Source organism: Carettochelys insculpta, chromosome 14, assembly GCF_033958435.1.
Source record: "Carettochelys insculpta isolate YL-2023 chromosome 14, ASM3395843v1, whole genome shotgun sequence".
NCBI classification, from domain to species: domain Eukaryota; kingdom Metazoa; phylum Chordata; order Testudines; family Carettochelyidae; genus Carettochelys; species Carettochelys insculpta.
In genome coordinates this window covers 23,621,759-23,638,886 of record NC_134150.1, presented here as the reverse complement: position 1 = coordinate 23,638,886, position 17,128 = coordinate 23,621,759, and the positions used below count along the sequence as shown (strand labels likewise).

The 17,128-nt window shown below is 46.9% G+C and overlaps 1 protein-coding gene across 1 annotated transcript in view; it reads left to right on the top strand.

Annotated features, from left to right (window-relative positions):
• The window catches only part of LOC142020714 (neural-cadherin-like), a 123,156-nt gene that overhangs the window by 82,069 nt on the left and 23,959 nt on the right, over positions 1-17,128 (top strand). Inside the window, exons 22-24 of the mRNA XM_075008822.1 lie at positions 3,574-3,851; positions 6,406-6,620; positions 15,613-15,740. Coding sequence (XP_074864923.1) covers positions 3,574-3,851; positions 6,406-6,620; positions 15,613-15,740 — 621 coding nt within the window. The remainder of the gene's footprint in view (positions 1-3,573; positions 3,852-6,405; positions 6,621-15,612; positions 15,741-17,128) is intronic.

The window sequence follows — 17,128 nt, the reverse complement described above, 5'->3', positions numbered from 1 at the left end:
AAGTATGTAATTTTATTGTCTGCTAAACAATAATATAGAGTATTAAAATCCTCCAAATGGTCAAGGTCACTGAATCAGAAAGGCAGATACTATTCTTGCAAAATAACTGCTGTTTCTTTTGCATATTTATAGAGCAATTACAATGATAATGTGGAAAGTTACAGTGATTTCAAATAAACCCTGCTTCATAATACGTAGTGGGATGATTCATCATAGTGATAACAAGAGGATAATTTTTGCTTCACATCTTTTACTGAGGAAATGGCATTTCTATTAATTATTTATCACCTTTCACAGTTTAATGAATAGCTCTAATGACTAATCACCAATTTTCTATACTTACAGAACCAAAACATAAATATCAAATTCCTCTGTTATCTTTTGTAGATATGTTTCTGTTAATTATAAACATAGAAAATGTGTAGTTAGCACTAGAATACTTCATTAAAATTGTAAATAAATAAATAAATGATGAAACGTATTTATTTGTTACACTCCTTTGGATATAGCTTTATGATAACTGTTCTTGGCGTACCACCGGAGACATCCATGCGAGTAGTTGAGAGGAACCATGGCTGTCCATAGGTTTTTGTAAAACCATCTAAATCTTTTTAATACAGAATTTCCACTAACAGCACTACATGTAGACAACATGGCCCGTAACTACATTGACAGGATACATCATCTTACTGTGTGGTGTAATTCAAACTCTTTTCAATATGTGTCATGATATTTGAGTCCATATTGAAAATTAGTCATAGTAGTCGACAAAAGAGTTGTAGATTGAAATGAAGGCACTAGTAAACAGAAAGAAAAGAAAGAGAATGGAAGGTTTTATTTATTTTAAAAGTGTTAAACTTTTTCATATATTGTACCACTATAAGTAATAGTTTATTAAATATAAAATTAGAAGGCCCAAAGTCTGAGCTCATGCTAGTTTTACATCAGCAAACTCCATTAATTTCATGGAGTTACTTCTGATTTTCATGCTTGTGAGAGGTAGAATGAAGCCCTTAGTGTCAAGGTTCTGACATGCTAGTCCAAATCTCGAAGCTTTTCATGCACTGGTGGAAAGGACGAAACTTCTAATTCAGTAACAAAAGGCTGCCTCTGGTCAGTGCATGGAGTTAAAATGCTGCCCCTCATGCCTGAGACAAACTCCCTGTAAACATAAAGAAAACTAACTTATTGTCTTTCAAAACCCTCCAGTCACTGTTGCTGACTATATTGTCTCTTTGTTTCCTTTTGCTCCCCTATTTAGTTGTATGCATCCGTTATTGCTGAAGAGGGCCTGGGGTTTTTGTTTTGTTCTGTGCCTATCACAATGAAGTTCTGGTTTATGACTGAGGCTCTTTGGTGCTACAATAATTGACTTACTTGACTTAAACACTTGTACTCTGAGTGGAGAGTAGGTCATTTATAAGTCTGCCTCTGGACAAAACTTCTAGCTGATTCTAGGAGTACCTCAGTTGTTGTCCTTCAGTCTCAGTAGATCTTCTCCTTGTCTGAGATCTTCCTCTTTTGTGTTTTCTTTCGGGGTTCCATTTGAGAGTTTGAAAGACTATGCTAGATGATGGCTTTCTGAGAGTGTGCCCTAGCCATCTCTACTTTCTTCTCTTCATTTGAATGTCAAGTGGTTCTTGTCCTGCCCTGTTCCAAAGCTCCTCATTTATGTCAAAGTCTTGCAATAATACAATTGAATAATTGGTTTGATTTATTGACTTGGAGATAACATTGTCCAATGCATAGCAAACTGGATAAGATCCAGAGGTCTACCATTATCAGCAGTGTGAGCTCAGGCAGGTCTCTTCATGGCTCTGTACCTTTGATTGCCACCAACCATTTGCCTGTCTTGTCAATTTAAACCATTAGTTTTTTAGGACACAGCCTGTGTTGTGTAGTGTTTGATACTCTAGGGTCCCAATCTCAGTTTTGGCCTCTACATGATGCCTCTCTGTGAAGAAGTCTTTTGGTACTGAGTTACAGGTTTTGACTTCCCACAAGTGCGTGAAAAGCTTAAGGATTTGGACCACAGCATTATACCCTTGACACTAAGGGCTTCATTCTATCTTTGCAGTGATGTAAATCTGGAGTAACTAAATGAAGTTGAGTAATCCAAACAGAAGTGAGGAGAACCAGGAGGCCATGGCCACGTGTCCCCCTCCAGTCTGGGGAAGGGATATGACAACCTCCCTGTATGCCAGGACCCACCTCTCCCAGCCTTTGCCTGTCCCCTACCCACATTTGCTCCACCTTCTACCCACTGCTTTCGTGCCCTGCCTCTACCCGTAACCTAGGCAGCTCAGGAGGACTAGCAGAGCTGGGGGGACTGGCATTGCCAGCAGGGATCAGTCCCTCCTGCCACCTAGTCACCTGAAATGGTGGAGAAGGTGCAGCCAGTCAGCCCCAGCTCATGCAGCTCTCTAACCTTGGAACTCCACTTCCTGCCAGGGAACGTGGGGGCAGTCCCGCCCTCTCACCCTCAGAGCAGTGCAGTTAGAGAGCTGCATGAGCTGGGGCTGCTCGCTCTGTGTTGCATCGTTCCTGAATCTAAACAATAAATACCTAAATGACAAATGAGATCCCGTGCAGAGCAATCCCACAATACTTTGCACAGCGTGAAGATTGCTGCATCTTCTGGCAGAGCTGATGGGAGGTAAATGTGGATGTGGTGGTGGTGTGCCAAGCAAGTCAGCACACAGCTAGGATGCACGACCAAAACTTACCAGTGTAGCAAGCCATGTTCACTCCCCCCGGGGTACTGAGCAATCCTGAATGCACCTCAGGTGTGCACACGCCCAGTCAGGCCATGCTTTTGGATTGGGGGAGTGAAGTATGACTTATAGTAAGAGGAATTAACAGTATCAGTAGAAAATTGAACTTGGAATTTTCCTGGCTCTTTGTGGGTGTGCAAAAGTGGAAAGGGGCGCCATTAGGCAGATTCAAAGCCCTTGCACTCTGGCCTCAGGCCTCTGCCAGTCTAGCACTCCTTCTTATGCCTTAGAAATATCATTAAGAGTTGAGAATGGCTACTGCGTTGGCTGTCAGGGATAACAGTTATAGTAAAAGCTTTGTTAGCCGGTACTTTAATATCTGGGAAGCTCTATCAAGCAGTGTCTTCCGTAGACAGCAATACAATTCCCCCTTCAGTTAGCCAGAAAAATTCTGGAAGTTATTTTCCAGCATTTGTGGAAGTCACGTTTGTTGGCCCTGAGGCAGTAGGGAAATTACAGTTTTGTATATGGTAATAGTGTTAAAAGGCATAGTGTTCAGTAAGGTTATTTCATTTCTTAAACATTTCTGCACTGGATGGGAAAGCTTGAGTAACTGGCAACCCTGAGTAACAAAGCTTGTACTGCATTGAATTCTAGGAAATATTGCTTCTGTAAACTTTCACACACACTGAATATATAACATAATTTCCTTTCAGTCACTCACAAAGCCTAGGCTGTTAATAACCAATTTCGTGAAATTAAAGTATTCCATAAAGTTTGAGTGCATGAATTTTCAGAACTGAAGGATCGGATGAAATCAGGACAGACTGGTTATTTGTTGTTCTGTGTTTCCTCTTAGATCCAATCAGCTTTAAAAGTGAACATTTCACAGATTGATGGAGATGAATGTGGGAGAACAGACTGTCATGGTGGCAGTGGCTGTACAACCTACTTTACAGAGGGTGACATCCCAACAGTGGTGGATGCTGGGAACGTTTCACTTGTCTCCATAACAATCACTATCAGTGCAGTTTGCACCTGCTCAGCTAGAGACCGAGTTCATCAGTCTTGTGCCTCTTACCCCCACAACCCTTGTCTCAATGGTGGGACATGTATTGACACTCTTAATGGCTACAGGTGAAGAAACTTATATTGCAGAATTTTACTATCTCTTTTATTTTTTTAAATGTCAGATATAACTAATAAGATACAGAACTAGGAAAGTGACAGATGCATCTTCAGATCTTTATTAAACGGTACACTTCAAATTGAAGAGAATCCAGAAAAGTGATACATGTTTAGAGGGCTGTAAATTTCATAATAAAAGTAGTTCTTTATTAAGGGTGCGATCTTGGAGTCATTGGACGTATTGAATCTGCAGTCTTAGAGTCATTGAAAGTATTGTTTGTATAAGGACTGTCAAGGTAAGGCCCTAAATGAAAAAATACAAATATGCTTGTGATATTAATTCATCTCTCTGGACTATTCTTCACAATTTGGTATAATCTTGTCAGTGCTGTTCCGAAGATTTCAGCTTCCCCACCTCTGTCACTTTTTGGTTTCAATATTTAATTCACAATTAATATTTTAAAATTCCCATCAGATTCTTCTCAGATTTCTTGTGTGGCTAAGGTCACTACGCAAACGGTAAATGTTTTGTTGAAAAGCTTTTCAAAAAGTATCAGTGACAGAGGGTATTGGTTATGGGACACAGACCTTTTAAGTTTTAGATCACTGAGGCTGTATCTACACTATGAGATAAATTTGAATTTATTAATATCAAGTTTGTAATTGTGGAATTTGTAAGTTCCATTTTGACCATCCTCACCTCCCCACGTGCACCTCACAAAGTTGACTTTATTGCTGCCACGCTCAATTGCCAAACATGGACTGTTGCAGTAGTGCATGGTGGGAACTTATCCCACAGTTTGCTCATCCATTTAGCATCCTGGGTGTGCTCACTGATCTTTGACATCATCTTCGCACATTGCATTTTACTCAGTCCTCTCCCATGGTAAGCAAACATCCATTTTTCTGGTTGGAAGGAAGGAAAAGTAGGGTATCCACAGATATGGCAAAAAAGCTAACAGAAGTTTCTTCCTTCTGTAGCTGAATTCTCAACTGGCCGTCCACTGGGTGTCCCCCCTTCCATTATTGCATCCAATTGCTGACAATATTACAGGGACCTGTACTGTATTCTCAAAGTTTGAAGAAAGAGGATAGAAAAGTTTAGGAGAAAAGATTTTTGACTTTTCTCTTCGCTACACAGTCATTGCCAACTTGGGTGATGGCAGTGAAATATTGTACACTGAACTTATAATGGAAACAGGAATCTCAACCAGCCCCCTCCTGTGTTTCTGAGGGAGTCAAAGCATGAAGGGAGAAAGGAAATGTTAGCAAAAAGATTTTATAACAGAAATATCAGAACAGCAGGTGTCAGCAATGAACAGCAAGCTCCCGAAAATATTTTTGGCTTTGAGGTGGGTGCTGTGGTCTGTGGCTGCAGAGCCAGTTGGAATGTTGAAGTCGCTGAAGTAGTACATCCTACTGTCTTAGTCGCTGGGGCTGCAAGCACCACTAGCTAGGGGTGTAGGGGCAGCAGTTTCAGTGGAGGAGCAGTTGAAGTGGTCCCCCTAACTATCTTAGGCACCGGGGGAGACGCCTCCCTGCCAGCAGCAGCAAGTCGCCAAGTACTTAGCCGCTAGGGTAGACTTCCTCCTGCCAGTGGCTGCAAGCCCCAGTGGTCCCATGCTATGGGTGTGGGCGGTTCATTGTGGGGGGCAGTTGAAGTGATTCCCCCCCCAACTATCTTAGCCACCCAGGGAGACTTTCCCCTGGAGGTAGCAAGCTCTGAATATCTTTCGTTGCTGCAGGAGACTTCCTGGCCCCATGGCTACAAGCCTCCAGAATTGTTTCCCGCCCTTGTAGCCGTAAACGTGCACAAGCCAGGACATGGAGCTGCCTGGCAGCATGGTTAGCACCAAACAACAGGCACGTCCTTTTATTGGGTTGGGGCCTACCCAAGTGATGTGGCTGAGTGTGGGAAACACCCCGACTATGTGGCACCTGTGGGGGAAGACGGGGGTTTGCACACAAATGTAAACCACTGAGAAGTTTCTCAGCTTCTCAGCAGGGGCTATTTATAATGGGTAGATGCATGCACAACGCTAATTGCAAAGAAAGAAAGACATCTCTCAGGCTCTCATGTAAACATCAGCCCACAGCCACAGGCTTGCTGCTCCTGCTTTTGAAATTCACAGTCTTCCTGTTACCTAATTCTGGCACACCTGGAGAGCAGCTGCCAGAGTGGAGCACTGAGGGGCATTGTGGGTTACTTATGGGATACCTCTGGAGGCTAATGAATTTGATTTTAAGATGTGGAGCTTCCATACTCGCCTTTAATTGAACTTCTGAATTTGAGCTTGATGCTACACCCATCAGGTAACGGCGATATTGTGATATCGATATTAGTGCTTGCAAAACCGAGGTAATGGTATTTACAGTGAAGACAGTTACATGGGAATATCAAGCAAACGGCCTGAAATTTGAATTTATCCCATAGTGGAGATGCAGCCTGATTCACATTTAGTCCAGCTTGGTAGATTAACTGAAGGAGAGTGTTTTGACTATAGTATTTTTATCTGTTCATTTATTTATTTTCCTTTACCCTTCCTCTGATTTGCTCTTTCAGATGTCATTGTTCCACTTCATTTCATGGACCTGACTGCCAGCAAACTAAGCACAGTTTCCATGGAAATGGATATGCATGGTTTCGCCCCATCAGACCTTGTTTTGAGAGCTTACTATCCCTTGAGTTTATTACTGAGTTTCCAGATGGTCTTTTACTATACAATGGTCCTTTATCAGATCCGGACCCTGGGAGTACAGAGAATTTCATGGCAATAGGTACTTATACTCTGTCCATTGCACATAACTAAATGCTTTTTAGGGCTTTGAAGTAAGGATTGTCTGGGAATTGATGTTCCATGGATAATATAGTAATTCTAGTGTAAACTCTCAGTTCAGTTTGATGGATGTCTATCAGGGATGGTTTAGACCAGGCGTGTCCAACCCGTGGGCCGCATGCGGCCCCAGACAGCTAGTAATGTGGCCCCACAAGATCGTAAACTTTTAACATTATTATGTGATTTATATACATTAACTATATTATATATTTTATATGCAGCCCAAGACAATTCCTCTTCATTCAATGCGGCCCAGGCAAGCCAAAAGGTTGGACACCCATGGTTTAGACAGTACTTGGTCCTGCCATTGGGGCAGGGGGCTGGACTCGATGGCCTCTCGAGGTCCCTTCCAGTCCTAGTGTTCTATGATTCTATGATGATTGATATAAAGTTTGTCTCTGTTATACTTATAAGAAGTACACGGGATCTTTTTAGAGGGACAAGGCAAGAACGCTGCGTTTATTGAGAATACAGCACCATCTTATTATATGCATGTAATATATATATAGTTTACTCAGGGGCATACACACACATGCACATGTCCATCTTGTGGTTGCGTATAGTTACCAAAGGTTGCTCACTCTAACCCATTGGCCAGATGGATTAGAGGTGTGTACAGCCAGGTTCTGTTGATCCGGATCAATGCTCTGATGTTGACAAGACAAGAAGAGGAACCCAGCTCTGTAGTGGTGCACATGTCTTTTATAGCTTTTAGTCCACAGTTCTGCTTCTGTCCCACTGCCCCAGGCACTATGAGTCACCAGTCAATGGCAGTTGGGTTTGATTTTTTTTTCCCACTGCCTAGGTTTCTGTGTGACTCATCACCTACAGATGGGACTTAATCTTCCTCTCTGGGTGGGTCACTGCTGTAGCGTCCGGTTCTTATTGTTCTTCAGCCTTCAAGTCTTCGTTGTCCAGACAAGCTGGCTCCAGAGAGTAACTCTGTAAGCATCCACATTCACACTTCCAGGTGGCTCTCACACACACCCATTCTCACAGACAGCACAAATGTTCTTCTTCGAGTGGTCCCCGTGGGTGCTCCACAATAGGTGTCGGGCTCGCCCGGTGCCGCAGATCGGAATTCTTCTAGCAGTTTCTATTGGATCGCGCATGCACCGACACGTGCCGCTCCCTTGCGCGCCCCCAGCCATGTGCACAATCCAGTCCCCGCCAGTTCTTTCTCAACAGCCATCGGCTGCAGACGGAATCCGCTCCGGCTAAAGCCAGAGACAGATAAGATAGTTGGTTTTATGTGTAGTTCGTTTGTTTTTGTCACTATCAAAAAAAAAAAAAGAGAGAAGAGAAAGAAAGAGAATATTAGACAGCAGAAAGAAGAGGAACGAAGGAGAGAGGGGTGGACAAGAAGGATAGTTAAGCCGTCCGTTGCCCTGCAGGCTGGTGAATGTTACTTTGGGTTAGAAAGCACTGATTAGTGGCTAAGTACCCTATTAACAGTAAAGACTCACTGCGATGGCCTCCTCGGGGTTTAAGAAGTGTGAGTCATGCCACAAGGCTGTGCTGGCCTCCGATGGGCATAGTGAATGCATTTGCTGCCTGGGAGAGTCACACGTTACCCAGAAGTGTTCCCACTGCGCTAAGCTTACAGCCAGGGCCAGGAAAGACGGAGAGATGAGGCTCAAAATGATCTTGTTTGATAAGGCTCTCCAGCCGGAACCGCCGGAGAAGCCTCACGCAGAAGAGCCCTCTGGGTTGCATAAAAGGAAGGCAGCCTCTTTGACCCCTTTGGTGCAGAGGAGGAGGAAACTCTCCCCGGCTCGATCCTTGCCGGCGGGCCCAGCTGGCAGGACGAGCGGAATGCAAAGCCCCCAGCCACAAGCTCATGAAAGCGGCAGCGCAGCAGCGCACGTGGCAGAGACTGAGCCTCCGATTACACAACAGGCGGCACGGAAGGCACCGCTAGCGCCAGCGAGTCAAGCGCCGGAATCGGCGGCGCCGACGGCGCAGGGGCACCCGGCACGGAGCCTATCGGTGCCGGAGGAAGCTACCTGCGCGGCACCGCCGCTGACTGCTGAGTGCGGCGCCGACAACGGGGCTGAGATCCCCGGCACGGGAAGGGGCGGCGCCCACCCCGCAGGGGAGGGGCAAGGCAAAAACAAAAACTCGGCCCCTCAGTCCATCTCCAGGCAGGGCCGCACTACCCTTATCTCCTAGTCCACCCCCCGAGAAACACACGCCGCACCGATGGGCTGTAACTCCACCGGCTTATTTAGGGCCTCCCTCTCCGTTCCTCCAACCAATTTCGCCATGGCTGGGGCCACCTTCCCCATTTCTGGGCATGGATCCCCTTGAGTACTATCACAAACCAGCTTCACCACTATCTATGTCGTGGCGGAGGTCCCGCTGTCCCAGACATCGTGGGTACCCTCGCCGATCGTGGTCCAGGTCTCCATCACCGGGCCCTTGCCCATGCTGCTATGGTCATCCTCATCATGCTGAACACAGACACCGCAGGTCTAGATCCAAGGGCAGGTCCTCCCCTGCTACTCATCAATACTCCCATGTACACTCTTGCTCTGGGACGGGAACACAGTTGTCTCACGGGGAATTAGGTCCAGAATCCCGAGACTTCCCTTCACAGTCCTCCAGGGAGCAAGTATATCACCGAACTCGGGAGCCAGAGGATTTGAGGGAGGTGTACCCCAGTGGTTCCTCCTCATCCTCCCCAGATGAGGCCATGGCCCCCGGGGATGTATCCCCCCATCCCCCGGATGACCTTAAACAATTCCAGGAGCTGTTCAAAAGAGTAGCTTTCGCACAGGACATTCAAATAGCAGAGGTGCAGGAGAAGCATCATAAACTCCTGAAAAATTTGAGACCCCCGGCTTTATCTAAAATCGCTATCCCGCTGGACGAAGCCATTATGGAGTCAGCCACTAACATATGGCAGACCCCAGCCTCTATTCCGCCTACAAACAAGAGAGCGGATAAGAAGTACTTCGTCCCAGCCAAGGGCATGGAGTTCCTCTTTAGTCACCCGCAGCCCAATTCTTTGGTGGTCGAATCGTCCCAGCAGAGGTCGAAGACGTCTCAGTACAAGTCGGGGAGGTGGGGTTGGATAAAGATGCTAAGAAGCTAGAGCTGTTTGGCAGGAAGGTATATTCCTCCTCTACCCTATTATTGAGAGTGGCAAATTACGTGGCACATCTATCAAACCACAACTTTGACAATTACTCTAGACTCACTCCCCTTATGGATTCACTCCCGGAGAACAAGAAGCCGGTGTTAAAAGCGATTGTCCAAGAGGGCTATGCGGCGTCACGGACGGGAGTCCAGATTGCCCTGGACGTGGTGGAAACAGCGGCACGTTCAACAGCTGCAGCAGTGGTAATGCATAGGGAATCCTGGCTTCAGACGTCTGGTATCCCCAGGGACCTGCAGGCGAAGATCGTGGATCTTCCCTTTGATAATCAAAAGCTGTTTGTGGACTCAGCCAACTTGGTCTCCACTCCAGCAAAGACTTGAGGGCCACACTTAGGACCTTGGGTATTTATACTCCCCCATACAAGAAGAAGAAATTTTATCCTCAGCAAAGACGCTACGCTTACCAACCACAGCGTGCTCAATATCAGTGAGGCTACGACCAGGGACGCCATCACTAGCAGCAGCAATACAGGACTCCCAGGTGACGTTCTCAACAAAGCCGTACACCCTCGGCGCAAGCCCAGAGACAGCAAGTTTGACGGGTATGTTGGGGGCTGCACTATGAACACCATTGCTCAATGCCACTCTCATCTCATGTTCCATCATCGCCTCAAACCGTTCCACTCCCAATGGCAAAAGATCACCATAGACAAATGGGTGCTAGAAATTATAGCCACGGGTTACACGATCCCTTTCCAGTCACGCTACTTCCTAACAGAGAAGAAAACAGGAGGCTGGAGGCCGATCTTGGATCTATGGGGCCTCAACCGTTACTTGCGCAAGCAATGCTTTCGGATGATCACAGTTGCCTCCATACTGACGACACTGGACGATGGAGACTGGTTTGCAGCTGTCGACTTACAAGATGCTTACTTTCATATAACAATCCACCCGGCACACAGACGCTTCCTCTGCTTCATGGTCAGCAGGGAACATTTCCAGTACAGGGTTCTTCCGTTAGGCCTATCCTCGGTACCCAGAGCCTTTACCAAAACCCTGGCAGTGGTATCAGCCTACCTGCACGGACAGGGGGTGTTTATTTTCCCAATTCTGGACGACTGTCTGCTGAAAGGGGCCTCAAAGGCAGAGGTCTTAGGCATGATACGTGTCACCGCGAACACGTTTACTTCGCTAGGCCTAGTTATCAACCTCGCAAAGTCAAAGACTGAACCCACACAAGATATAGAGTTCATAGGGGCACGCGTAAACTCTATCACAGCAAGAGTATACCTGCCCGATGCCCGCTTCCGCGGCATCAACTCCCTGGTGCAAGTCATGACGTACAGCCCCACGGTGCCGGTCCTAGCGTGCCTGCAGCTGTTGGGGCACATGGTGGCAGCGACGTTTGTGGTACAGAATGCCAGGTTACACATGTGAAGCCTGCAGCATTGGCTGGCGAGTGTTTACAAACCGGCATCCCACACTGTCCACAAGGTAGTGTCGCCCACGACGGAGGTGCGCAGATCCCTAGCGTGGTGGGAAAATCCCAAGAATCTGCTAGTGGGGGTGCCTTTTCACCAACCACCAATTTCTATCTTTCTTACTACTGACACCTCCCACATAGGATGGGGAGCACACATGGGCAGCGAGGTGACGCAAGGGCTATGGTCCTCTGCGGAACAGACACTGCACATAAACATACTGGAGCTCAGAGCAGTGTTCAAGGCATGCAGACATTTTTGAGATTACCTGCATGGCAAAGTAGTCAGGATCAATACCTACAATACCTCCACTATGTTCTACATCAATCGACAAGGAGGGGCATGATCCCGTGCATTATGTGCGGAAGCAGTCCAATTGTGGAACTGGTGCATTGCCAACAACATAATGTTGAAAGCCTCGTACTTGCTGGGCGCGCACAACGTGAAGGTGGATCCCCTGAGCAGATGCTTCGCACTCACGCACGAATGGCAGATCTGCTCCGACCTGCTACGGTGCATATTTCGTACATGGGGGTTTCCCCAAGTCGATTGGTTTGCCACCCAGTACAACAAGAAGTGTCCCCAGTACTGCTTCAGAGCAGGAATAGGGCGGGGGTCCCTGGGGGACGCATTCATGATTTCATGGAAGGGCCCTCTACTCTACGTGTTTCCCCCCACAGCGCTTATCCACAAGGTTCTGCAGAAAGCCAGAAGGGAGAGAGCTCGCATGATACTCATAGTCCCAACTTGGGACCGGCAACAATGGTTTCCCTTGCTTTTGCGCATGTCGGATCATCCACCGCTTCCCCTACCGGTGGTGCCGGACTTACTCACGCAGGCTCTGGGGTCCATGGTGCACCCGCACCCTCAGGGTCTGCGCCTACAAGCATGGTTAATCCATGGCTCAGCGCCTTAGAGAGCACGTGTACGGAGGTAGTACAACAAGTCCTGGAGTGTAGCCGAAGGACCTCCACCAGGGAGGACTTATGAACAGAAATGGACTCGATTTACAGCCTGGTGTTCCGCCAAGCAGTTAGCTCCCCTTGACGTTCCTATAACCGTAATACTAGAATACCTATTGGGCCTCAAATGAGACGGGCTTTCTCTATCCTCGCTAAAGGTCCACCTCGCTGCTATATCAGCTTTTCGGCATACAGAGGAAGGGCCCACTGTATTCGCCCACCCTATTGTCACAAGGTTCTTGAAGGGGATGGTAAACCTTTACCCCCCTCGAAAACCGCTTCCGCCGTCGTGGAATTTGGACTTGGTGCTCAGCACGCTGTCGGGACCACCCTTCGAACCATTAGCCATGGTACCCCTCCGACTCCTTACGATGAAAACAACCTTCCTCCTTGCGATTACGTCAGCCCACAGGGTGAGTGAGCTCGCAGCAGTGATGGCAACACCGCCCTACACAGTATTCTCAAAGGAGGTGGTAACCTTACGGTTACACCCAGCCTTCGTTCCAAAAGTTTCCTCGGAGTTCCATCTTAACGAACTAATAGTTTTACCCTCGTTTACCCGAAGCCTCACAGCTCCAGCAAGGAGGTGTGCCCACATCTCGTAGACGTGAGAAGTGCGTTGGCCTTTTACATAGACAGAACTAAGTCCTTCCGGAAAATGGACAGGCTCCTATTGTCTCTTGCTCCCATGTCAAAAGGGGAAGGCCTCTCTTCACAGAGAATCTCAAAGCACATTGTGTCCTGTATAAAAATGTGCTGTGAGCTTCAAAAGACCCCTTTGCTGGCCCCGCCCAAGGCTCACTCCACCAGGGCGGTGGCGGCGTCAACAGCCTTCTTCAAGGGCATCGCATTAAAAGACATCTGTAGAGCGGCGACCTGGTCATCCTACGACACCTACGCCAAGCATTATGCCCTACATTGGGTATTCGAGGAGGATGCCCGTCTGTCGACAGCAGTCCTCTCAGGGGCAAGCTGCACATGAATCGATTACCCACCTCCTTACTTAGGTTACTGCTGGGTAGTCACCTATTGTGGAGCACCCACGGGGACCACTCAAAGAAGAAAGTGAAGTTACTCACCTGTAGTAACGATGGTTCTTCGAGATGTGTCCCCGTGGGTGCTCCACCACCCGCCCATCCTTCCCGCTTCGGATCTCTGTCTGGTGTTTTTCAGGAGCGTCCGAGGCGGTTGGTCAAGGAACTGGTGGGGACCGGATCGCGCACTTGGGGGGGGGGCGCACAAGGGAGCGGCGTGCGTCGGCGCATGCGCGATCCAATAGAAACTGCTAGAAGAATTCCAATCTGCGGTGCCGGGCGAGCCTGACACCTATTGTGGAGCACCCACGGGGACACATCTCGAAGAACCATCGTTACTACAGGTGAGTAACTTCTCTTTACAGGCTCAAACAAGAGTAAAATGGAGTTTTAAGTACAAAGTGGAATCCGATACGGAGTGTCGTATGAATATAAAATAACCAATATAAAGGATAATATGAAGGTAGAAAGTGGTGTATAAAATAACAAATCTGAAGAGTAATACAGAAGTCTGTGTCCTATTAAAAAGATAGAGTGATACCAAGATACATAAGAATGCAAAGTTCTATTAAAATATACTTAGCCATTTGTGGGGGCTACATCTCTTGAATGCAAGACTCAAGAAAAATTAGGGAAAAAGTTTCCTGATATATACTTCAGTGGTACATTTTTCTTTAACATTGTATTTTTATAATTTACGCTTATGGTTCTGAGCTTGTCCTAAAGCTAAAGAAATCAAAGTGAAACAGAACAGACAGATTTATTAAAAAAAAAAAAAAAAAAAAAAAAAAAAATTCCACAAGAAAATATCTAGAGCTTTAACAGGGTTCACGTACTTTGGAGACAGGTAGTACATGATTAATGCAGCCTCAGTTGCATGTCATTTTCTGTGGCTTGGTGAAGACAGAAATCTACTTAAAATTCTTTCAGTCTTGAGGCATTTTTGAAACATGTTTTCTTTAACAGACTATGACTTGATGGATGAATCCACCCCTAAAGCTGCAGTGATTTAAACATGAGTTTGTTTTTTTAATTGCTGCTCAATTATTTTCAATGAGTTACTGTAAGAAGATGTGTGCAGAACTGTGCATATTTGAGATTTGTCCTAAATACTGGGATATTAATCTATTATGAGAAATAATTGTAAATGACCCTGATTTTTACTTTGCTGTTGAATTTGTATTTACTTATGAATTTGGACAGGAATTAGTACATTGCTGGGTAAAATACAGCCTGCAAGCCAGATCCAGCCTGCCAAGCCTCCAGTTCCAGCCTGTGGATGCAGTGGGGAGCCTCAGGCAGGCTCCCTGCCTGCCCCCTACCCCCTGCACACTGCTCATCTTACAGCAGTTGTGAGCCAGGGGAAGAAGGTTCACATTTTGCCCCCACCCTCAGCACAATCGCATTGGCTACTTTCTGGCTAATGGGAGATTCCAGTTTGAAGCACGGGAAGCACCCTTCTCACTCCCCTTGCTCTCCTGCCTATTCAGAAAGCACGTGGCCCCTGCCTAAGAAGCCTGCCTCTGGGACCTCTCTCCTCCCATCCTTTCCGCAGCCAGTGTTGCACCCTACTGCACATAACCCAGACTCTCAGCCCCACCCACATACTCCTTCCCAGACCACGCACTCCAGTCCCGTGTGCCAGGTCACAACTGCCTTCTGCCCTAGGACGTAGCCCAACTTCCTGCACCCCACTCTCCTGCCCTAGGTCACAACCCCTCTTTCACCCAAACTCCCTCCCAGACCCCACATCCCCCTTGCACCTCAGTTGCTTTCCCCATGCTCCTTTCTGCACTCAAGTTTCATCCCAGACTTCACACCACCTCCATTAATATCAAGGAAGGGTGAGGCCCTTGACTGCTTCCCACATTCTTGGAGTGGCCCCTTATCAAACTCATTGTCCACCTCTGGGTTAGTATACAGGAAGCCCTAAATGCATGCCTGTAATTAGTATTAATTTTTACTTTAGAACTTAATATGGTATTCATGGCTTAGTAAGCAGTATGTTTCAGTGTTTAGTTTAGGAGCCTGGTCATGGAAAAAATGTTTAGCGCAGTACATTCTCTTTGTACAGTTCATGCAGCATATTCCATGTATAATTAATTGGCAAAGGGTCAGCATAGTCATTAAAACAATTACAAATAACAAGGCCAACTAGCTGTAACATCTCCTCCATAACAGTGGCTGGAGAATTTAACCCCAGAACTCCTTCACTAAGCCCAATAACTTGCAATTGACAATAACTGTTAAACTAATCAAGTAAATACATATACCAAAGTAATAAAGAGGGGAAAACACATTTACCACTGCACTTTAAAAAATGTAACTTTTAAATTTTTCTTTTTGGCCTTCAGAACTTTCCAACGGCTCTCCTGTGCTGAAAGTAAACCATGGTGCAGGCACTGAGATGCTGCGTTTCCCCAGTCACCTGAATTTGACAGACAAGAGATGGCATCAGCTTGAAGTCAGAACTAAGGGTCAGGTCCGTTACTTGTTTTCCTCTTTATGATTTTGTTTCTTTCAGTTAGCTCTTGCGTACACAGAATCAGAAGAGACTAAGAATGGGGTCTAGACACTTGTTCATTCCGTACATTCCTGTGGACCTGATGCCCAATGTGAATACTGAGGGGACAGTGCTGTGAATCTCATCGTCTATCCTACAGCTCAGCATCTCCCACAGTTCTGTTACATGTGGGCCAATGGTTTTCAAACTGTGGGTCATGATCCTATTTTCACTGGGTTGCCAGAGCCAGCATTAGACTCGCTGGGACTAGGGGCTGAAGCTGAAGCCTGAGCTCTGCCCTTACCAGGGGTGGTGGGGCTAAGGCTGTGGCCCCCTCTCCCTGCAACTGGAGTAGCAGGACTTGAGCTGCAGCCTCCTCTCCTCTACTTGGGGCAGCAGGCCATGGGCTCTGTGGCATCCTCTCCATGGGGGTTGCATAGTAACTTCATTGTCGGAAGGTCTCACGGTGCACTGATGTTTGAGAATGCCTGATACGGGCAGTTTTCATCCTGTCTGCAGTTTTCAGAAGCATTTCAAAACTGTGGCATAGCCCGGGCTAGCCACAGTCCCTTCTCCAGCTCGATGGTTCTGCCAGATCTGCCTCTGCAGCAGCAGTCACGGAACAGTTCACTTGTACTTTATCTGGAGTGTTTTGAGAGCGGATCTAGCAAGCCGCCTTTCTCCCTCTCTGTCCTGGATTGGATAGTGAGCAGTGGGTTGGTTTCAGGTACCTGAAACCAGGGTTCCCCCTATTTTTTTCTATCCATGGGCAGAATAAATTTTGTTATGTGCAATAAGGTATGTGCAGATGTTGTGCACCACCAATGAAACATATTTTGCCAGTTGCAGCTGGGTGGCACTTGAATCTCTCCTGGAGAACACTGATGTGTGGATGTGCACCACCAATAGAAACACATGCTGCCAGCTCTGGGCAGCCCGGGGTGCTCTGCTAATCAGCTGGGTAACAGCTGAATTTGTCCTGGGTGGCCGATCAAGTGGTCAGTTTACAGGGAACACTGCCTGGCATCTCCTTTCCAGACTGCTTCCCTCCCCAAGGCATGGTGCAGCTGTTGTGTAAACTGTGAGCTAAATCAGAATGGCGTCCTATTTCTAAGTCAGCTTTCATAGGCCCTTTGGAGGGCAAATTGTGCCCTGCATGTTCTCTGCCCGCTGCCACTTGCACTGACAGTGCACAAGGTTCAAGTTGGACAGGAATGTTGGCTCCTTCTGGCTCAAGAAGCCAAGACTCCAGTACAGAAAAGTACAATCTGGAGATGAGGAACAGAGCAAGGAGACTCCAAAGACAAAAAAGAAGGATTTTATCCAAGAAGCCCAAGGGATAATCCTGGGGAAAAGCAAGAATAGGG